Source organism: Cuculus canorus, chromosome 3 (assembly GCF_017976375.1).
Source record: "Cuculus canorus isolate bCucCan1 chromosome 3, bCucCan1.pri, whole genome shotgun sequence".
NCBI classification, from domain to species: domain Eukaryota; kingdom Metazoa; phylum Chordata; class Aves; order Cuculiformes; family Cuculidae; genus Cuculus; species Cuculus canorus.
In genome coordinates this window covers 8,479,366-8,501,740 of record NC_071403.1, presented here as the reverse complement: position 1 = coordinate 8,501,740, position 22,375 = coordinate 8,479,366, and the positions used below count along the sequence as shown (strand labels likewise).

At 43.1% G+C, this 22,375-nt stretch overlaps 2 protein-coding genes across 2 annotated transcripts; both read left to right on the top strand.

The window, feature by feature from the left end:
- The first annotated feature begins 514 nt into the window (after positions 1–514).
- Positions 515–7,423, top strand: LOC104065332 (glutathione S-transferase). The gene is made up of 7 exons (XM_009567789.2): positions 515–534; positions 1,591–1,704; positions 2,570–2,621; positions 4,363–4,495; positions 5,203–5,344; positions 6,214–6,345; positions 6,665–7,423. Exons 2-7 carry the CDS (start codon positions 1,618–1,620, stop codon positions 6,782–6,784), a joined length of 666 nt encoding a protein of 221 aa, XP_009566084.1. The 5' UTR covers positions 515–534; positions 1,591–1,617; the 3' UTR covers positions 6,785–7,423.
- A 2,116-nt stretch (positions 7,424–9,539) lies between these two features.
- LOC104065333 (glutathione S-transferase) lies at positions 9,540–21,418 on the top strand. Its single transcript, XM_054063209.1, has 7 exons — positions 9,540–9,600; positions 14,730–14,836; positions 15,899–15,950; positions 16,388–16,520; positions 17,430–17,571; positions 20,100–20,231; positions 21,070–21,418. The coding sequence occupies exons 2-7, from the start codon at positions 14,750–14,752 to the stop codon at positions 21,190–21,192; spliced, it is 669 nt and encodes a 222-aa protein (XP_053919184.1). The 5' UTR covers positions 9,540–9,600; positions 14,730–14,749; the 3' UTR covers positions 21,193–21,418.
- Positions 21,419–22,375: the final 957 nt, after the last annotated feature.

Below are 22,375 nucleotides of genomic sequence, written 5' to 3'. Positions count from 1 at the left end.
GAAACCTATGTCCAGGAATGAATTCAGCAGAAAAAAATGTCCTGAAGGAATACCACCCATCAGTCAGGAAGGGAAGGAAGCTTATGAAGGATTCAAGATTAATTAGTTAATGTGACCTATGTTAAAGAGGTGATCTGTTAAAAGTAAAAAAAACCATAAAATACTACACCAAAATTTTGATTGCTATCACAGTTTTTTTCAAAACTGTAGGAGTTTTTCAGTCATTGTGATTATTTTTAACTAGTGAGTTGCCAAACAGTGAAAATAGGAAGCACAAAATTTTCTGCTGGCACAAATGTTCCATGTCATTGTGACTTGTCATGAATCTTTGTACACAGTCAGCATTAGTCAGGAGTTTGTGTTCTGTAGGTGAGAAGTGACTAAACAGGCCCAGATGGTTTTATTTGTTTAAGAAATGGCAGTTTTCCATTGGAAGAGATCTGATTGCTGTTCTCTTGGTAGGAGGAGCTACAGACCTATATAATCTCAAGGCAAAGCTACTGAGAGCTTAGAGTGAGTTTTAGTGTGTAAAAGGTAAGCCTTGCGGATTTTGGACAGGCACAGGGAATTAGTGTACTTGGAACTCGGTGAATGGGTTTTATGGATTAAATACTAGTATGTACTTTTTTTACTAACATGTGCATCAAATGTTAAATTATTAACCAACAGCTTTCTAGGTGTACAGATTTAAGAAAAATGAAGATCTCACGTGTGGAGTTCTTCCTCTCACGCCCTTGCTCCTGTTGTAGAGGGGATGACATAGGATTTAAAAGGGGGAAATGTTGTTTTTTAGCTATTTTCTTTTTGCTGCTCTTAACACTTCAGCTTTATTGTTGACATGGTGTTAATAACCATAAAGCTAGGATAAACTGGGCACTGTCTACATGTTTACTGCTGATGTATATGCACTGGTTCTGAATGGGGTGGGTGACAGTCTGTCTAGAAACTTGTTGATTTAAAATTCCATCAGAAATAGAATTAGACTAAGCAGGTATTGCACTTCAGCCCTGTCTGTGGTAAAGGTAAATCTAATGTTATTAGCGACAAAATTAAATTCTATGTCTTCGGGTGCTTGCCTAAAGAAATGAGTGGGGAATGTTGTAAATGAGATTGAATACTTACAACCGGGGTGGGGGATGGGGGGGAAATACTACTTGTCACTTTATAAGGGAACATACGGCTGCTAGAGAAAGCACAGCAGTTGCTGAGTTTATACTGTGTATCAGATTAATCAGTAAACTATACCCTAAGATAATGCCAAAATACACAGAGCAGTGTATCCTGCACACGGTACTTTGAGGTCAGAGCAGAACATTTTGGGATGCTAAAGGGTTTTGATTTGCTTAACATGGGTGAATTGCTTTCAGTGCAGAGTTCTGCTTAACGGACTTGCACATATGACAGGCATCTTCAGGCAAAATATACAATGCAGTCTCTCAATATAGTCTTTCACCTCCTCCACTAATTTGATGAGAGTCTCGGCCCATAAAAAGTTGGTTTCAAACAAGACAATGAACAATGCTTAAGAACCAGTTAGAGACTCAAACCCAGCATTCTGAATCTTTAATTTGCAATACTTCTTTATTCCAGATAGTAGAAAATCAGGCACGTGGAAACATGTCTGGGAAACCCAAGCTGCACTACTTCAATGGACGAGGCCGAATGGAATCAATACGGTGGCTACTAGCAGCAGCTGGCGTTGAGGTTTGCCTCTGTTTTCTATACTAAGAGCGTGTGACAACTATGTATTTTTACTGTTCCTTATACAAAATGTGACTGACCAGCAGTTTCAAGCTCTGCATTTAATGCATTGCTGACTAAGCCAGCAATGACCACTACCTTACCCTTAAACAGGGGGCAAGTTCCCGTTTCACTCCCAAGCACCATGTACCAGGCCTGCTGACAGCACTGCAAATGCCTCTGCCGTGTAGCTAGTGAAAGAAAACATTTAAAACCATAGCAGCAGAACCTGTCTTCTTATCTTCTGATCACAGGAGTCAAGCACTTTCAATTCTGAAGACCTTCAGTTAAATCCCGATGTCTAAAACAGCCAAAAGATTATTATGCCTACTATAATGTAGCTTACTCCTGAATGTACTGTATATTATAAAACACAAAGTAATTGTTTTTACTTCTAATGGTAAAATGTGCCCCTCCTCTCTCCTTCCCTTCCCTTCATCCCTCCTTTTGCCACCTTGTGGCAAAGGAGCTATTCCACAGTTCTGCTGTGTGAATTTCCCTATCCTTCTTTCTCCCTGCACCACCTCTTGCCAGCACTATCAACAGAAGCAGCATGGTCATTGTTTGCACAGCAGACAGGGGTTTTGTGCCTTGCATTCCCCTCAGCTTTAGCCAAAACCTTACCCGAACAAAATATGTATCACTTGTGAGAGGGAAGAGCAGAGGATGTGACAGAGACAAAATAAAATTTTAAAGATACCACTTAGAAATCTGATTTATTTTTAAAAAAATAAAACTCAAAATGCAGCTCTTTGTTCACACGTTGTCTCATGCGAAGCAGAAGCTGAAACATGCAGTACCAACACAAATTTTCTTTTGTTTCCTGCAGTTTGAAGAATGTTTTCTGGAAGCAAAGGATGATCTGGTAAAGTTACAGAAGGGTAAGTTTCCTTCACTTTTTAATAATTAGATAACAATACTACTAATTAGAATTGTTTGTCTTAGAACACCATATTAAGAACACCTAAGAAATCTTATGTCTTTTAAAAACCATATAGACAGGGTTGTACATGAGGTATCACAGCAGCACACTGCAGTTTGTTAGGTGGTATCATTCACACAGCTGCTTCAGTCTTTACTGAATCACAGAAGGGCTGAGATCACAAGGCATGTCTCAAGACCATCTGCTCCAACTCACCCCTCCAAGCAAGGCCACCTACAGCCAGTTGCTCAGGACAGTGTCCAGCAGGGTTTTGAGACTCCACAGCCTTTCTTGGCAACCAGTGCCAGTGTTCAGTCACTCTCACCATAAAAAAGCCTTTCCTTAAGTTCAGATTGCCTCCTGTCCTGCCACTATATAGGTTTCTGTCATCGGATCATCTTGAATTTCGTTAGCATTTTAAGTAGCCTACAAAGTTGTTGTTTTATAATCTGTACGAAACCAGAGTTCTAGATTTCTGAGTTTAACCTCTACCTCTGATGCATTCCTATTTTCCAAGGCAACTACTCCCCTTGCTACCTTTAGCTTCCATCTTTGTGGGAATATTCACATTTCATCCAAATTAAATTACATGACTGCGCTCTTCCAGTTCACTTGGGCTTTCAAAGAAGTCTGAGCTAGGGTTGGCATTTGTAATCCTTTTCTCCTTTCTGAACAATGACAGGTTTCAAAACGTACCTTGAGACAAATGCATAAATGAAAATGCACCCTTAATAGCAGACCGTTTCTCTCCGTGATTGCCTTAGAGGGGTTACAAGGACAGATGTAGCTGATCACTTGTTTGAGTCACGAAATATGATTGCATAAAGCCGATATTCTGACTTGCTTCTCTGATCAGTTCCTGAAGGTATTTTGACTTCTTTGATAGAATAAGGCTTCAACAGACTAGTAAGGGATCTACATGGCTATAGTCTGACACTAAGCGATACTTGGCTTTTGCAGGAATCTCATGAAACCCACTCCTTATTCCCTGCTTCGTGCTCATACAGATGTATGCCATTGTGTAAAGTCAATACAGTAGTCACAAAAATAATGTAATATGCACTTATATTCACATTATATGTTGACAAGCACTTAGAGAGTCCAGGTTTGAATAATACTTACCAAAGCATGGCAGAAACTGGCTCATTATGGGTCAGATCCTTCAGCCCTTCTCATCTATATTAACCTCCATGAAAATCATCTGATTTAGGGTCATGAAGTGCAAGGACTTGTCTTTTTCAGTGTGTGACCGCTAAAAGTTCTGCATTTGAGTGCTTCCTCAGATTTGAAGAAATTTCAAGAACATGATTGCTATACTATTAAGTTATTAACAAGTCACTAAGAAATGGGTTTTGGTTTCATGTTTTTTTTCCACACCACGTTAGGAGAATAAGGAAGACTGCCACCTAAAGGGTTGCCAAGCAATGGAACAGGCTGCCCAGGGAAGTAGCTGAGTCACTATCCCATGAAGTATTTAAAAGATGTGTAGATGTGGTGCTTAGTGACATGTTTTAGTGGTGGACTGGCAGTGTTAGGTTTACGGTTGGACATGATGATCTCAAGGATCTTTTCCAAACTGAATTATTCTATGGTTCTATGATACTAAATAAAAATAATACATGTGGTTACTTTGCCAAACACCCATTAACGATTCTCATTCAGAGACTGAATGTGTTCTTGCCTTGTCCGGTTTTCCCTAGATGGATCCCTGCTGTTTCAGCAAGTGCCAATGGTGGAGATCGATGGGATGAAGATGGTGCAGACCAAAGCCATCCTCAGCTACATAGCAGGGAAATACAACCTCTACGGGAAGGACCTGAAGGAGAGAGCCCTGTACTGTAACAGTACCGCCCTTGTTTGTTAGACTTAGTTCATACAACCTCTCTGAATTACACAAGAATATCCCAGCTCGTTGTTAGATTCAGGGTGATACATCAGCTTTTTATGTCACACGTGCTGACTGACTGCAGGTCACGTTTACAACAGTAATAACCAGCTAGATTAAACAGCCAGCAGGGTACAAGGGAGTTCATGAAGATCAAAGGTCAATAGAGTTATCAGAAGAAAGCATTCAGAAGGGCAGAGCACAGATATGGTTTGACCTTCAGTATTTTTAAATGCTTGAAGTTAATTAGCACTGGTAAACACACGTCAAGATATTTATTAGGAATTGAATTAAACCCACAATTTAACTTACCATGTCGGATTGGGTTTTTTAACACTAGTTTGGATGACATATGCGCTAATTTTCTACTCAAGTTCAAAAAAGCTTAATACAGAGAAATATCTGCCCTAGTGAAAGATGGAAAGGGTACAGCCTGTTAGATTTTGGTGAGGCACTTCGCACTTATCTTTCATCCATGCTTCCCCATCCCCACATCACCTGAAGCTGCTGCACTGTGGGGGGAACTGCTCCAACCTATGATTATTGGATAGAAGGGGCAGAGAGTTCCCAGTATCTCAGTAGGGTTATGCCAGTAGCTATCATGCTATTCAGATCTACTGTGTTTGACTTGACCAACTGCATCTTTTCCTTTCAGAATTGATATGTATGTGGAAGGAATGATAGATTTGAATGAGTTACTCATGGTCCATACTTTCCAACCAGCCGAAAAAAAGGAGCAACATTTTGCCACTCTTGTGGACAAGGCCACAAACAGATACTTCCCAGTCTTTGAGAAGGTATGTTGCAAAGATGTAGTAGCTTAATTGACATTATTTTCCTGAAACGCCATCGTGTATATACACAAACAATTTTTATTGAGGAAAACAAAGAAGAAGATTACCACTTAAATATAAGTGCTATGGTTTTGTTTGGGGCTGGAATAAAGATGGTGACAGGACACTGCAAAAAGGACAGAAGGCACTAAGAATGTGGGAAAGATATAAAGCTGCAAAACCCCAGGACACACTAAGCTCCCCAAATGTCCATGTTTCAGTCTGTATGTTGTTTCAGAAAAAAGACGCAACAGCATCAACTTTTATGTAGTTTTCTCCTGAAGTGCAGAACCCCCTGTACCCTACACACTATGTAAAGCATTACAGCTCCTTCCATAACAAAAGGGAGGATGGATTAGCTGGATGTCAACACCATGAGGCACAGGTTACATATGGAGAGCTCCCAATGCAATATTCCCCAATGTGAAGAGGAAACAAATAAGAAGTAATGCAGCTGCCCATAATTTGAAAGAATCCAAGATACTTTTACTATGCGTTGGGCTGAACTTAAGCCTCTTGTAAATTTTTTACAGGTATTTGCAGTGATGGTTGTGTCCCATAAAACTTAGCCTTCAACACAGCAGCACTGGTTACATGAGCTACAGAAGTGAAGGCAAGAGGGGTACAACAGAGCTGCAAGAAAGAAATTGAGATGAGAACAGACCGACAAATTATGTCTAGGATGACATTGTGGTCACATCATTGGTTTTTACTATAGATGTTCTTACTGTGTTTCCTTCTTTCAAGGATAACTCCATGCAATGTATGGCCTTGCTTTGAAGATACCAGAAAAAAAAAAAAAATCACATCTGTTTCTTGTTCTCTGTTTTTAGGTTTTAAAAGACCACGGACAAGATTTTCTTGTTGGCAACCAGTTTAGCAGGGCCGATGTGCAGTTATTGGAGACCCTTCTAACGGCAGAAGAATTCAAGCCTGATATACTTGCCAAATTTCCCCTCTTGCAGGTAATTGAACTGTCAGTTTTAATAGGCAGTGAATCAAAGCAAGACCACTAATATAAATTGGCGAGAAAATGGGAGAGTGGGAGGACGAGGAAAGAAGTGAAAACCAAAATCAAAGTCAAATATCTTTTTAGCCAGCCTCAAACACGGATGGTTATTGCTGCCTTCTGCCACTTTAGCCACAAAAGCATAATAGGATAAAGCATTTAGGTTCTTCTGCAGTATCAACCCATGACATTACTTTTAGAGCACAGAAAACATCTGAATGTCTGGAACTTACCATGTTTCTTAACCACAGTGGTGTTTTGGTTTTGTTTTGTAGAGTTTTAAAGCAAGAACAAGCAATATCCCCACAATAAAGAAATTCCTGCAGCCTGGCAGCCAGAGGAAACCACCACTGCAAGAAAAAGATGTGGAGAAAGTGATGAAAATTTTCCACTGAGCAGCAACCTGAACACACAGAAACTCTACTTCCTTGTCTTTGTGTTTTCTAGTAGTGGCCAAGCGAACTTAAGGAAGATAGATAGTGAAAAGGTTTTGATCTCTCTTTCCTTAGCTGCAGGATTGGTTTTAGCTTATTGCAAACACTTGCAAGGTTGATCTACATGAGCATACCAGCAAATGAAACTGTTCTCTGAATTGGGCGGTGCATTGGACAACACAAGATGTCTTAAATAACTTAAGAGAATACTTGAAATAAAGTTTTACTACTGACACTCAAACCCAGTTTATTCAGTGACTTCTTACTGCTACTTACATACCTAAGGGCTTTCTGGTTCCATCTTCCTAGCATTCCCAACAGATGCTGGAAAAAACAAGAGAGCTCAGCCCAACATATCTGTTTTGGGAAAAGCCTGCAGGTTGTGGTTTGGTGGTGATGACAGGTTTGGATTCAGCTTTCCTCTGAACTTAACTTGGAACAAGCTGGGACCGGATGTCCTACCGCACCTCTGTTTTGTCACTAGACATTTAAACTCTGGTAGCTTTACCAGTGTTTCCTTTAACAAAAGGTCTATTGTAGCAGCTAAAAGCACTTCACAGGCTTGACCTGAGAGATAAATGCTTACCACCAACTGCAAAGTTGTAAAACTCACTGTTAAGGGAGGAGGAATCAGACCCGTATCAGGTTCTAGTGAGACTTTGAAATGTTGGAGTTCATGTTGGCTGACTCACTTTATATTAAACTCAGTTAAATATAAATGCTATATAAGTTGTACGTTATCTTCACTTAAACCAAGCTTGACTACGGAGAGACCAGCAAGAACGTTGAACGCATAAATGTATACATTATTTAAACACCAAATCAACCACATAGCAAAATGCAACAGCCGTTTGCAGTTAATGGTCTAGGCACTGGCAGTTTTAAACTGGGCAAATTTGGGGCACTAAAACTCTTGCTAACACCGACTTCTTTATAAGAAATGCCAAAGCTTATAGAAACAAGAAAGGAAAAAACCCAAACATTTTCCAGCAGCAGTGCCTGTACTAATTAGAGTCGCTGTTCATAGGCAAGAGCCGTTTTCCTTCTGCCTCATGGGAGAATTTAGGCAGCACCTGCAGCTGCTGACCGCTGTCAGAAACCCCAGCTGGGCAACCTTGGCCATGGCTGCTGACTCTCTGCTGTGCACCCTCCCTTCCATAGCCTGGTGATTTTAGGAGCCTGCACGCATGCCCGGCCTTCAGCCACGTGGAGCCAGAGCCCCTGGCACACTGACAGCTCAGCACCCCTTGCTGTGACCCCACAGACGCCTCAGTATCCTCAAAGCCTGCCGTCTCATCCATTTGCAGTGTAACTGCAGCTTCCTTCCACCCTCAAAGCCAGCCCAGTGGAAGAAGCCCCTTCAGAGCCTTGAGGGACAATGCCAAGGTGGCTTTTGCCCTCAGCTGTGCTCGTAGGGCTTGGGGTCTAACTGTGGGAAGCCAGGTCCCAGTGTCCCTCACAGTATCTTTCTAAACAAAATGTTCAGCGTACAGCTGGATAAACACATAATGCAGTGGGTGAACAGCTGAGCGATGGGTTGGGCTCAAAGGGTCATGGTGAATGGGGTTACATCAGGCTGGTAACCAGTCACTAGCGGGGTTCTGCAGGGATGCGTCTTAGGACCAGTACTCTTTAATATCTTCATAAATGACCTGGAGGCAGGACTCCAAGGTTTATTAACCAAGTTTGCTGATGACATGAAACTGGGGGGAGCTGTTGACACTCTTGAGGGCAAAGAGGCCCTGCAGAGGGACATAGACAAATTGGAGAGCTGGGCAATCGCCAGACACATGAAGTTTAAGAAGAGCAAGTGTCGGGTTTTGCACTTGGGACACAGCAACCCTGGACATACAGACTGGGGGTGAGAGGCTGGAGAGCAGCCCTGCGGAAAGGGATCTGGGGGTTCTGGTTGATGACAAGTTGAACATGGGCCAACAGCGTGCCCTGGCAGCCAAGAGGGCAACAGTGTCCCAGTCAGGGGAGGTCGTTGTCCTGCTCTACTACGCACAGGTGTGGCCCCACCTCAAGCACTGTGTGCAGTTTTGGGTGCTGCAGTATAAAAAGGTTATCGAGGTACTGGAGAGTGTCCAGAGGAGGCCACAAACTTGGTGAAGGGTTTAGAGGGGAAACCATATGAGGAGCGGCCAAAGCCACTTGGTTTGTTTAACCTGGACAAGAGGAGAATAATGGGGGGGGGAAATAATTACAGTTTGGTGCTTCCTCACAAGGGGAGGAGGAGGAGGAGCAGGCGCTGATCTCTTCTCTCTGGTGACCAAGGATAGGACCTGAATGGCAGGAAGATGTGCCGGGGGAGGGTTAGGCTGGATGTTAGGAAAACGTTCTTCACTCAGAGGGTGGTGGAGCACTGGAATAGATCCCCAGGGAAGTTGTCATGGCACGAAGCTTGAGAATATTCCAGAAGCATTTGGTCAAGGCACTCAGACATATGGTGTGAATGTTGCAGTTGTCCGGTGCAAGGACAAGGGTTGGACATGATGATCCTTGTGGGTACCTTCCAACTTGGGCCATTCTGTGACTCTGTGATTCTGTTATTCTCTGTGGCTTTGTGACTCTATGAGGCTGTGCCTCTGCGATGCCGTTATTGTCAGTCCCTGCGGTTCTGTCACTTTGCCCCCCCCAGCCCTGCCCCTGTGCCCGGGGCCGATGTCCCCTCGGGGCGGGGCCGGGGCGGGGGCGGGGCGGGGCCGGGCTCGGCCGCGGGGACTAAAGCGGCGCGAGCGGCTCCGGGCGAGGAAAGGCGGCGCGCGCCGAGCGAGGTACGGGGCCGGGGGGGTTGGCAGCTGTCTGGGGGCGTCTGTCCGGTTGTCTGTCCATGGACATCTGTCTGAGGGCGTCTGTGAAGCACTGCGAGCTGCCCCAGGGCATCTCTCCTGGGTATCTGTCCTGGGTGTCAGTCCTGGCATCTGTCTGTGGGCATCTGTCTGGGCGTCTGTTCATGGATGTCTGTCCTGGGCTGCAAGCTGCCTCAGGGCAGCTGTCCTGAGTGTCTCTCCTGGCTGTCTTTCCATGGGCGTCTGTCTGAGGGCGTCTGTCCATGGGCATCTGTCTGTGGATGTCTGTCTGAGGGCATCTGTCCTGGCTGTCTTACCATGGGCATCTGTCCATAGGCATCTGTCCATGGGCATCTGTCCAGGGTGTCTGTCCAGGGCTGCTGGCTGCCTCGGGGCATCTGTCCATGGCATCTGTCTGAGGGCGTCTGTCCATGGGCATTTGTCTAGGGCGACTGTCCAGAGCGTGAGCTGCTTGAGAGCACCTATCCATGGGCACCTGCCCGTGGGCATCTGTCCAAGGGCATTTGTCCATGGATGTCTGTCCGGAGCTGACAGCTGCCCCAGGGCATCTGTCCTGGGTTGCAGGCTGCCCAAGAGAATCTGTCCGTGGGTGTCTGTCCGTGGGCGTCTGTCCAGAGTGTCTGTCCTGGGCTGCAAGCTGCCTCAGGGCATCTGTCCTGAGTGTCTCTCCTGGCTGTCTTTCCATGGGCGCCTGTGTGAGGGCATCTGTCCATGGGCATCTGTCTGTGGATGTCTGTCTGTGGCCATCTCTCCAAAGGGGTCTGTTCGTGGGTGTCTGTCTGAGGGCGTCTGTCCTGGGCATATGTCCAGGGTGTCTGCCCAGGGCTGCTGGCTGCCTCGGGGCATCTGTCCGTGGGTGTCTGTCCATGGCATCTGTCTGAGGGCATCTGTCCATGGGCATTTGTCTATGGTGACTGTCCAGAGCTGCGAGCTGCCTGAGAGCACCTATCCATGGGCACCTGCCCATCTGTCCACAGGCATTTGTCCATGGGTGTCTGTCCGGAGCTGCGAGCTGCCCCAGGGCATCTGTCCTGGGCATCTGTCCGTGGGCATCTGTCCACAGTGTCTGTCCAAGTCTACCTGTCCTTGGGTGTCTGTCTGTGGGCATTTGGCTGAGGTTGTCTGTCCATGGGCATCTGTCTGAGAACATCTGTCCCAGGGCGTCTGTCTGTGGGTATCTGCCTGAGAACATCTGTCCAAGGGACTCTGTCTAGGGCTGCAGGCTGTCCATGGACATCTGTCTGTAGGTGTCTGTCTGAGGGCATCTGTCCAGGGTGTCTGTCCAGGGCATCTGCCTGAGGTTGTCTGTCCAAAGGTGTCTGTCCAGGGCTTCCCTCAGCTCCCTCCCTACAGCAGGGACCTGCGTCCAGCAGGTGAGTGTGCAAAGAATGGGGTTTGCGTCTGGCTCTGAGTTGCGTCAGCAGGGAAGCTGGAGGGGAATTACTGTTTGGAGTTAAAGATCGCGAAGGTCTTTTCCAACCTAGCGAATCTGTGATTCTATGATTCTAATTACAGCCTTAAGATAGTCTGGATACTGAGCTGGGCTCAATATGGTACAGGTCCTGTGCTCTCAGGTCATTCTGCTTAGCAGAATGTGCGAGCTGCGTTCGAGGAACAAAGTGTTGTCAGGAATTACTTCTTCCAATTAGGAAGAAAATTTAAGATATTGCAGCCGCTTATGAGCTTGCTGTTAATTTCACTTACTTGTTTTTTAGTTGTTTTGGGCAAAACAGACTGACTTTGAAATACAATCCTTGCAGTCGGAGCTGTCACTCTGACAACTGCCTGGCTGCTGTCTAAGGAAGGTCCGATGCACCCGAACATCAAGAAAGTTTGTGATTTCTTTTCAGGCTTGTTATTGCTATTTAAGAGAGATAATTTACCAGCTCTGCTACTGTTTCATGACTCTGCTTTACAAAGGGACATTCATTGCAGAGCAGTAAGAGTCACCAAAGTACTTTGTAACACTGTAAGCCTTAAGCCTAAATCCCAAAGTTAGTCCTTCAGGGGCACAGTTCCAGGAAAATGTCAGGTTTTTGTTATCTGCACAAAAAGACTCATCCCTTGGCCAGTCCCCACAAGGAGTTGTGAGAAACAAGTGCAGGTTATGTTGATACTTGGACTTTTTTCCACAGACACTTGCTCTGCTCTTCAGCTTTCCCAGATGTTTGGAGTGGAGCACTGAGCTGGTGCTAACAAACAGGGCTCTAGTTGGGCTATTTTTATCAGCTCTACTCTGCTTCTGTGAGATGTCAGGGGAGTTTGCTCTTTCTGCCTATGGCAGCCTGTCATTGTAGTGCATTTTCCAGTCTTCATCCTACATGCTGGAGGTTAGAGTGCTTGTCCAGTCTGTGACAAGTGCAGTTTCTTCTGTGATGGAGTGGAGTTGAAATGGTTGCCTACTTCCTGAGCACCAGGGAATAAAGTATTTTTGAAGTTTGGAGGGTCAAGAGCTTGGTACAGGATAACTCACACACTTACGGGAACCTAGAAATGGAGTGCGGGTCATGGTCCTCTTTCTGGAGGACAGGCTGAGAGAGTTGGGGTTGTTCAGCCTGGAGAAGAGAAGGCTCAGAGGAGACCTTATAGTGACCTTCCAGTACCTGAAGGGGCTACAGGAAAGCTGGAGAGGGGCTATTCATAAAGGCTTGTGGTGATAGGACGAGGGGGAATGGGTATAAACTGGAGAGGGACAGATATAGACTGGACATTAGAAAGAATTTCTTCCCCATGAGAGTGGTGAGACACTGGGACGGGTTGCCCAGGGAAGCTGTGGCTGCCCCATCCCTGGAGGTGTTCAAGGCCAGGTTGGATGGGGCCTTGGGCAGCCTGATCCAGTGGGATGTCCCTGCCCATGGCAGGGGGGTTGGAACTGGATGATCTTTAAGGTCCCTTCCAATCCAAGCCATTCTATGATTCTATGATCTGTAGGGCCTGGTAAGGTAGCTGTGATAAGGCACTTCTCTAAATACCTTATTATTGTGCCTAGTCATTATTCAGGTATTAGGAAACTAGCCAGGCATCCAGCAGCTCTAGACTAGATGCCATCTCTGAACCATCGAGATGTAATCAAGCCTTTATTGTCAGGCACAAAAACCCTGAGACTAACCCTATAGCTTGGGAACCAAAAGTGGGAGGGGAAGAGACAAAGAGAGAGTTATAGAACATGTTCTAAACTGTCACAGGGAGACAGGGCTCAGCTTGATCACTTCACTCAGTATGAGTGCATACACGTTCAAATACAGACGTTTTCTTACATGTGGTCAGAAAATGTGAGTGTGCAAGAATGAACAGGGAATTAACATCAAGACAACGGGCCAGCCCACCACACTGTCTGTGAAGCAGTTTTTAGCTAAGAATATTACTGTGCTTCAGCACCCACCCTGTTTAGCAGTTTTGGCTCCCTCTTCCCAACAATCAAGTCAGTGCTCAAAGGAACTCAAACTTGTTGGGTTCCAAATTAACTCAAAGTTGATTTTTTGTCGGTAGAAGGTTTGACAGCAAAACCAACGGGAGATCCTCAACAGCCTTTCAGAAAATGATCTGCACAATTGCTTTGAACATTGCAGCATTGTATGCATCTGTGTGTCAACTCAGAATTTTGAAGGTGATCACAGTTGATTTTCTTAATTTACTAAACGAAGAGAGTTACAGACACAGTTTCATTTTTTTGTGTCCGACCTTGTATTCATGTATCAGGAGAACTTTGTTGCCAGAGACTGAGGTGTCTGGGCAAGTAGGCAATGCAAAGGCTAGGTTGAAGCTGAGGAGTGGTTTTGCTGTATTTTGGATTGGGGCACCAGGTTTCTCCTGTGAGTCCAGCCCCCAGTAGAGCAATGGCTGTTTGCAATAGGACCTGTTGAAGATACCACCCCACACAAAGGACTGCAGTAGAGAAGGCCAAGGATGTGGTCTCCCCTCTCACTCTTTTACTGGTTGGTTGTGCCTCTGCATTGATTCCTTTGGGATTATGGCCAAAGTTTTCACTTTTTGGCTCGATTGCATACTGTGACGTCTGTGCAAGAACAAATAAGCCTGCTTGTAAACAGATAAAACCCTGGCCTAATGATGAAGCACTCTGTTAGTCTGTGACTTTGTTACCTTATTAAATCTGCTTCATTCTTCTGGGACCCGTTAGTGGTAAGAGTACAGTGTTGGCTTTGTTTCCAGTGCCAGGCAAGCTCATATCAGCTATCAGGCTCATAAAATGGCATGTGACTGCTCTCAGTGTTAGTGCAATTTGAGAGGACCAAGTGTTTCATCCCAGTGCCATCATCTGGTGTGGGCTGACTTCAACCTCCTGCTGCTGGGGGCACTGACCGGGCCTTTATCTGCCCAGCAGAGGTCACGGTCTCGTTTGTTTAGTATTGATTTTAAAATTAAATTTTTAGAGCCAATAGGATATAAATCCCTGTTAACAGTTTAACTGTTGTTCTTAAAACTGGAATGGGTCTTGAAGTCGCTCTGCATTTCCTATAGTGGTCATATTGTGATTTGGTCAATGATCAAAACAGAACTAGCAAATGTGGAAGTCAGCAGGCCTGGTGAATTATCTGCTGGAATATCTATTGCTGTTGTAAGCTCATATTTCTAAAGGCACAACAGCACAGGGCTCTGAAATGTCATAATGAGAGAAGCAAAAATAATGCTGGTGTCTCTGCGTTGGTCTTCTTGAAAAGCAACTCATTTGACATAGTACATTTTCAAGCCTGGTATGACATGGATGCTCTCGCAAAACCCAAGACCTGCTGAAGAGACTGCATCACTACTGGGTTAAAATTGTATTTATTCAGGAACACCCTACAGTTCTGGCTTGGTTGTAAAACTCTCATGAGCTCCAATATTTTTAAAGATATGTATATAATTTAGTAGATGCTTATATATTCTGTCATGATTGTTTTTTTAATTGTCGCATGTTCTCCTGGTAGTGTGTACTATTTCTTTTTTTCACTAACCTACAGGACACATGGTTGCATCAAGACCAAGTATCCAAGTCCCTTTTGCCCTTCTACTTTCACATTCATCCAACTGCACTTAGTAGTTTGGAGTGGAATACTTTAAATGCTAATTTAAAACATACTTGAATTTTTCAGGAATCAAGAACTCTGAAATCATGGCAGCGAAACCCAAGCTGCACTACCCCAAGGGAAGGGGGAAGATGGAGTCAATCCGATGGCTGTTAGCAGCAGCCGGGGTTGAGGTTTGTATCTTCTTTTTTAAATACGGTGATCAGATTAATCTGTGATTAAAATAAGTGTTCTTTGGGAAGATTTCCCAGTTACATCTATGCTTAGAGATATGCACATCACATGTTGTGATGCAGAATACTTAGAATCAGTGATAAGGTCTCTCATGTTGTATTTATTGGCTGTGTTCCTTGAGCAATGGTTTCCCAGTAAAAGGATTTTAACCTACAAAGAGAATTGCTGTGTCATTTTTGAAATGTGCTTTTAAGCTGAGAAGATCTTAAATTGTTGCTACAGACCAAAGCTGTGCATCTCTGACATTTTCTGAATGCTCATTACTTCGCTGTGTCTCATAATCTCTACGGAAAGGCCACGCACACCACATGAAAAACGTCACCCGGAAACAAAGTACTTTTCATGCTTTGGGTCAGGACCGAAGTAGGATAAGTCGGCAAATCTGCCCTGAAGGCATTGGGGGGAGTTATCTAGACTCACATCAGGTGAAAACCACCCTAAGGCATCTTAATTTCTACATGCAATTTTTGCTTGAATGATGCTTTGTAATTATTTTGTTAGAAACTACTTATACTGCAGTGGAAATAATAGCCTTTTTTTAATGGTACTCAGTTGTGGGTGTTGCCCACAGAGAAGCTGCAGAGCACGAGTGCCAAGGAAACAAAGATCTTGGCCTCATTCAAATGTCCTAATTTAAAAAAAAAAAAAAAGAAAAAAAAGGGCAAAGGGAAGAGGGTGAAAATGCTCTGTGTAACAGAGACATAATTCATGAAAAATTTCTCAATATTTCATGTGGCATCAGCTGGTTTTAAGTGAAGACTGGCCCTTCTAGTGAGGAAGTGGTTTTGAAGTGTAAAGCATTATACATGACTGTGGGGTTGGGGACACTATAGTCCTGGGTTATTCGCTGGAGCATAGATGAAGAATAGAAGTAGAGGGTCCGCACAATCATGAGCGGTATAGGGAGTATCGTGGAGAGGTGGAATCTAACTTCCAGACTCCCTTCCACTTCCCCATTGCCTCTGGAGTGACACAGTGTTGTTTTGATCTTTGCTTTTCAGTTTGATGAACAATTCATAGAAAAAAAGGAAGATCTGGAAAAAATACGCAATGGTGAGTCTGTAAACTGTACCCTAAACATAAATTCACACTAATATAACAAAAGGACAACAGGTGATATTTTTGTACGACCTTCAATATGATGTGAAATGTAAAGAGAAGATTTGAGAGACCTGCTTGCTTGTGAATGCTTTCATCCCTCAGAACTGGAAACACCTTGGTGTGTTCATACAGTGGTTTGGGTTGGAAGGGACCTTAAAGATCATCTAGTTCTATCCCCACCCCCCCTCCCCTGGCATGGGCAGGGACACCTTCCACTAGATCAGGTTGCTCAAAGCTCGATCCACCCTGGCCTTGAACACCTCCAGGGATGGAGCATTGCCTCGTCCTATCACTACATGCCCTTGTAAAAAGTCCCTCCACATTTACCAGCTCTCTTTCTCAGATTCAGTGTAGTACTGCAGCAGTCTGATAATTCTTTTCTTCCCAAGATGGTTCCCTGCTGTTCCAGCAAGTGCCCATGGTGGAGATTGATGGGATGAAGATGGTGCAGACCAGAGCCATCCTCAGCTACATCGCAGCGAAATACAACCTCTACGGCAAGGACCTGAAGGAGAGAGCCTGGTATGGTAACAGTACATATCATCATTAATATCATTAATAGTACTCTTTTCCATTAATTTATGCTTTTTTATGAGAAGAATATTGCTTTGAAATATGTGCCTGTAAATGTGGTACATACACACCTGCCAATGCTTTGTCTCCTCTGATCGAGGGACTGGGTGAATGAACTTAATGATTGGTAAATGATTGTTGACTGTTAACACAATAAGAATGTTATGGCCACCTTCAGACTCATGCGATTTTACAGAGACCAGAAACGCATTAAGTTCCTGAGCAACTGCAATACAATGATAAGGCTAATGCTACTGATTGATTAACCATTATTTTTCTGCTATTTCTTTATTGTGTAAAGTGTAGATACTTTCCATTGTCAATGCAAAAGTAAAAATACTTATTTACTCTTTCTGTTTTTTTTAAAGTCATGCACAAATTCAATTAAATTCTTAACCTGACTACAACTTACTGTAAAGCATTTAATCTGTGATAATGGAGGGGCTGTGGAGATTACTCTTCACTGGCATGTCTGAACTGGCAATTGGCAGCCGTTTATTTCCTGGATTCTTTCATGATTAGACCTCAAAACTATTTTTTTTAACTCTGGAGTGGTTTGCATATGTGGTCTTTTATCCCACAGCATAGATGAATAGGTTATCAATGTGAACTCCACTTAAAATACATTAGTTGCAGACAGTTATTAATACCTTGCTTGTTGCAGACACTGTGCACTGGTTCATGAAGATCTGTGCTTTGAAAAAAACTGATCTGTAATCGATGTGGAAGAACAAGAAAATAAATGCTACGTTTACTTAATTACCATTTTACTCAGTGATCACTTCAGCATTGTATTTCATGAAAATAACCAAATGGAATGTTCAAATAATAAATGTTAAATAAAAATGTTTGTTTCAGGATTGATATGTATGTGGAGGGGACAACAGACCTGATGGGAATGATCATGTCTCTCCCTTTGCAAGCTGCTGAAACAAAAGATAAACATCTTGCCTTAATCATTGAAAGAGCTACAACCAGGTACTTTCCTGTTTATGAAAAGGTAAGCGATAAATCACCAGTAATTTACACAGACAATAAGGTGGGGTACATACACCTACTTTCCAGAAGGGAGGTGACAGTACAACTCTGGAACTGTATGATGGAGCAAGCATTCAGCAGTGTGAAAGGAGGGCCACAAAATAATATTGGGCTGGTTTCAATATTGAGTAGCTTTACTATCATCTTTAAAGGGCAGATCCTACTTTTTAAACCTAGCTTGGCGGCTGATAGCTCCTAGCATTTTGTATAAATGCACCATTTATATACCTGTGCCATACTTACAGACTACTACTGTCTTTTCTGAATCACTGTTTGGATTTGGACATCCTTAGGCATATACATAGAAGCTCTCCATACAGAATGTATTATATCTAGCTTAAAGGCATAAAGCAATTATTTTCTGGCTAGCACATACTGAAGAATTATCCCCTAATGGGCTACGAAGTAAAGCATTGCTATGCTTGCCACTCCAACAGAGCATGTGAAGAGTCTTTCTTGGCTGGGAGAAGAGCTGGTCAGGAGGGGACCAGTTGTTTTTCCTACTCCTTGGAACATAGCCTGGATGTTACTGAGTTGCCATTTTCTACAAACTTGTTGTTTGTTCTGTTGTTTTGTTTTTCCTTTTGGGACATTCTAATTTTTTTTTGGTGTTAACATTTTCCTGTTTGAGTTGAGCCAGCTGTGATTCTCATCTCACTATCCTACTTCTATTTGTAACTTTACCTTTTGTCCCTTGTATTGCTGGACTACACAGACTTTCTCACAGCACTTTTTCAGTGTAGCATTCTCCTTCGAAGTCTGTGCCAAGGGTACAAAGCCGTGTTGTTTCAGAGCTGAGCCGGATTTCTAGCTTGAATCTTTGGTTCAGAGGCAGCTGAAGTCTATTAAAAAAATACATGATGTAATTTGATGTGCCTCTTTATCAGCACCTTAAATTGTACAAGGAAAACACACAGAGGCTGCCCTGTGAAAAAAAAATTGCATAAGCCAACACTCCTGTAGTCAGAGTTCATACTGATCCGCTGCCACACCAATATAAGGCAGTGCTCAGAGAGATTGATTGCACATGTTGATCTGTCAAATATTTGAAGTCTGATAAAGTCAGTATTTAGGTTATTAAATAACAAAAAAGCAAATTTAGACAATGCTCTCCTCCCAATTTGTGCCTTGGTGGTACAAACCAGTTATGATAGCTTTTATTCTGTACACTCACTGGAGGGATATCTCTAACATAACCTTTGTTCCTTACGGTAGACACAGCTGAACTTTTTAATGATTTTAAGCGTAGTTAATTTTGTTAGAATGATTAATAACTCTTCTTATGCTCCTTTAGTTATCCATTGATTCAGCTTAGCAGGGTTTGCAGTCCATGTATTATGCAATCCTGGCAGAAAATATCCTTGGCTGTAAGTGTTTACTTTAAACACTCAGCAGCCAGCTAGAGCCGTAAAGCGCTGCAGGCATTCTATGACTCTATGATTCTATGATTCCTTTGTCAGTGGTTACCACCTCTTTTGTAGTAAAATTGGCAGATGGGACTCAAGAAGGGATTGGCCTCCAAAGTCATAGACTGATATCATAGAATCATAGTATCATAGAATCATAAAATCATAGAATCATAGTATAGTTAGGGTTGGAAGGGACCTTAAAGCCCATCCAGTTCCAACCCCCCTGTCGTGGGCAGGGATATCCCACTAGATCAGGCTGCCCAAGGCCCCATCCAACCTGGCCTTGGACACCTCCAGGGATGGGGCAGCCACAACTTTCCTGGGCAACCTGTGCCAGTGTCTCACCACTCTCATGGTGAAGAAATTCTTCCTTATGTCTAGTCTAAAGCTGCCCCACTCCAGTTTATACCCATCCTAGTTTTAGTGCACATTTGTTAGTTGTTTAAGTGCAGCATTAGAGTAGCTTCGTTACAGACATATTTTCTTCTCTCTCTCCTGCTATGAGGGTGGTAGCCTTCAGGAAAAGGCGAGGCTGGAGAGCTGGTAGCTGCTGTGCTGGTAGCTGCTGTGCTGGTAGCTGATGTGATTCTTGCACCAGCAGTTTGCCATGAAAAAAACCTTCCATACAGGATGGAGGGTGGAAGGGCTGCGTTCCTTCATTCTTGTTCTATTTCAAACTATAAGCAGCAATCTCAAATCTTGCTGAAACATCTGTGAATTCACCTGATTTAAAAAAAAAAATATAAAATCAAAGTATACTACAGGTAAACTCTCCTGACTGCCTCTTGCAATTACTTTTGTATTGGTTCTTTTCTGTGATTTAAACCTTTCTTATGGGACTGGACTTGCTACAGCTACGTGGTGCAATAGAGTGAGCGACAGTTCACGTGTACTGAAGCAGGAGTTCTGATTTAATTTTTTGCCCTGAGAATACCTATCACATTCTAACTTCATAGGTTCTTGCATGGATTTACTCTGCTGTGTATCTTTGTAGAAATCTATCTGTAATGAAATATATACAGATAAAATTGTTACACCCTATGTGACTTCTTTTTAATCATTATTTGTTCATATTTTGTAGGCCTTAAAAACCCATGGGCAAGATTATCTTGTTGGAAACAAATTGAGCTGGGCAGACATCCAACTGCTGGAAGCGATTTTAATGGCAGAAGAATGTAAGGCTGATATACTGTCTGCGTTCCCTCAGCTACAGGTGAGTAATCACCTGACCTCAATAGGGAATGTAACATACGAATTTCCCTGCCAGCTTCTGGAAGCTAATTGATGCTTAAATCTTTTGAACCACTGTACCTTGCTGACAGTTCTCTGGTCTACTTCCGGTGACTACAACCTGAACACACACGCACTGCCTTGCCCCCACAGCTGCTGGGGGCTTACCTTTCTCCAGCTCTGCTTTTCCCAGGTATTCTCAACTGGCAGGAACTCTCTACTGCTACCAGTTTGATCCTGTAACTGCTACTCTCATGTCTTTGAAGACAGCAATGAGCATCAGGAGGGGAGGCCCGTGGCTTGTTGTGTCTGTTTCTGTCCTCCTCTTGCTAGCAAAATTTTATTTTGAAGAAAACATATTACAAGAGCTGTTGAGTTTCTTATGGCTTGTCATCCATGGTGCTTTGCACTGAGGTATTCCTGTCCTTGCCTCTTTCTTTTCCCCAAATAAATCTGCAGAATTTGGATTCAGGCTGTGGGTTTTGCTTTTTCTTTTTTCTTCTAGCTCTTACCAGATGAATCTTAACTCTTCAATACTAATTTCTCCCATCTCCATATGGGAAACTAAGGTAAACTTTATAGCACCAGGGCAGAATATTCACACCTGCATATTCTAAAAAGATTAAGATGTTGTAGATGTGTTTTTTTTCCTTTTATTTAATGGAAAAATGCTGAGTGCTGAGCTGGCTATACAAAGCAACTACCTTTCTCTGTTTAATAAGTATTTCTGAGAAGAAACAGTCCAAGTCACCTGATTTTTAAGCTATAAAGGGTGGAATTATAATTTCCTGACTCATTGGCTTTACTGCTGCTTTTTACAGGCTTTTAAAGGAAGAATAAGCAACGTTCCTACAATCAAAAAATTCTTGCAGCCTGGCAGCAAGAGGAAGCCACGACCAGATGAGAAGTATATTGCCGAGATGAGGAAAATATTCAATTTCTAATCATTTCTAATCATGTGGCTTCTGAAGATGACACAGCTGTAGAGTATTCCAAGAGCTGTGCCTTATCACTGTAAACTGCATAGATGTATTCTATAGCTTGGATCATATAGCCAGTCACGTGGTAATCACTGAAACAGAATACACTTTTACATCAGTATAAAAGGCTGATTTGAGTCCAGAAAGTTTCATGGAACAATGACATGAAATAAAATATGCTGACACTTTGTGTTTGTTTAATTACAGTACATGCCTAGTAGGGAAAAATGTTTCGACTGTAGCTTTCAGAGTGCTGCAGAAAGCACCCCTGCCCTTACAAACTGCAGGAGAGAAGAGCCTCTCCATAAAAAAGGAAAAGTCATTTAAAATCAGGCTTAGAATCTTTTGGTTTTGCTCTCTAAGTGGTTTGCTAGATCAAAGTTCACTGCCCTCCTGTTGTATTTCACTGCTGTCTCTGTACTTTCAGAGCTGCAGTTTAAAAGACAAGTAGCTATTTAAAACATGTAAAAAATTGAAACTCGTGACTGTCAGAAGTTTATGGGCAAAAGTAGGAAACTTGTTTAATCCCCATATGAATCTCTTACAAGACACTTTGTTCACTAAGAAATCAAAGTACCTATGTTTAATTAGTCAGACATGGTTTTCATCCACTGAACTAATCTATTCCCTTGCTCTTCATCTTGCTTGCTTGGTCACAGTGAGGAGAATGCCATTTGATTGACTTTTTCTCAGACTTTTTCCCTTCTCCAATCACTTACCAAGTAGGCACAAAGAGAACTGCTCTGGCTGCTTCCCTTTTCAGGAAAAGAGTTTTTATCTCAGGAGCGCTTAAAGCATTCACTACTATTTTAGATTCTTTACCCTAATTTCATAGGGTAAAGAATAATTTCATCACTGTTCTCTTTAAGACCAGTGCCATGAACTATTCTTCCTTGCAGTTAGTTTATTTTCTCAGCAGGACTCGAACTGATTATGCAGAGAAAACAGTCAACTAGTGTACACACAGAACTGCTGCCCAGAAAAATTAACTCCTTTCCCGACTTATGCATAGAAGAACCACATGATGTATCTCTTTGGTAGAAATCACAAACGCCCCAATCACCGAGGCACTGCCCAGATGAGCTCCCAAGAGTTTTACATTAAAATGATGTAGATAGCTGGAAGCAGTGGTTTGCAAGGCCCACTG

What these genes read in the sequence shown, in the direction of transcription:
- LOC104065333 (XM_054063209.1), top strand. Translation starts at nt 14,750, where the DNA reads ATGGCAGCGAAACCCAAGCTGCACTACCCCAAGGGAAGGGGGAAGATG. An exon ending in TCTGGAAAAAATACGCAATG is followed by an intron (nt 15,951 to 16,387) that starts GTGAGTCTGTAA and finishes TTTCTTCCCAAG; the next exon opens with ATGGTTCCCTGCTGTTCCAG. An exon ending in CTGCGTTCCCTCAGCTACAG is followed by an intron (nt 20,232 to 21,069) that starts GTGAGTAATCAC and finishes TGCTTTTTACAG; the next exon opens with GCTTTTAAAGGAAGAATAAG.
- LOC104065332 (XM_009567789.2), top strand. Translation starts at nt 1,618, where the DNA reads ATGTCTGGGAAACCCAAGCTGCACTACTTCAATGGACGAGGCCGAATG. An exon ending in TAGCAGCAGCTGGCGTTGAG is followed by an intron (nt 1,705 to 2,569) that starts GTTTGCCTCTGT and finishes TGTTTCCTGCAG; the next exon opens with TTTGAAGAATGTTTTCTGGA. An exon ending in TCTGGTAAAGTTACAGAAGG is followed by an intron (nt 2,622 to 4,362) that starts GTAAGTTTCCTT and finishes GGTTTTCCCTAG; the next exon opens with ATGGATCCCTGCTGTTTCAG.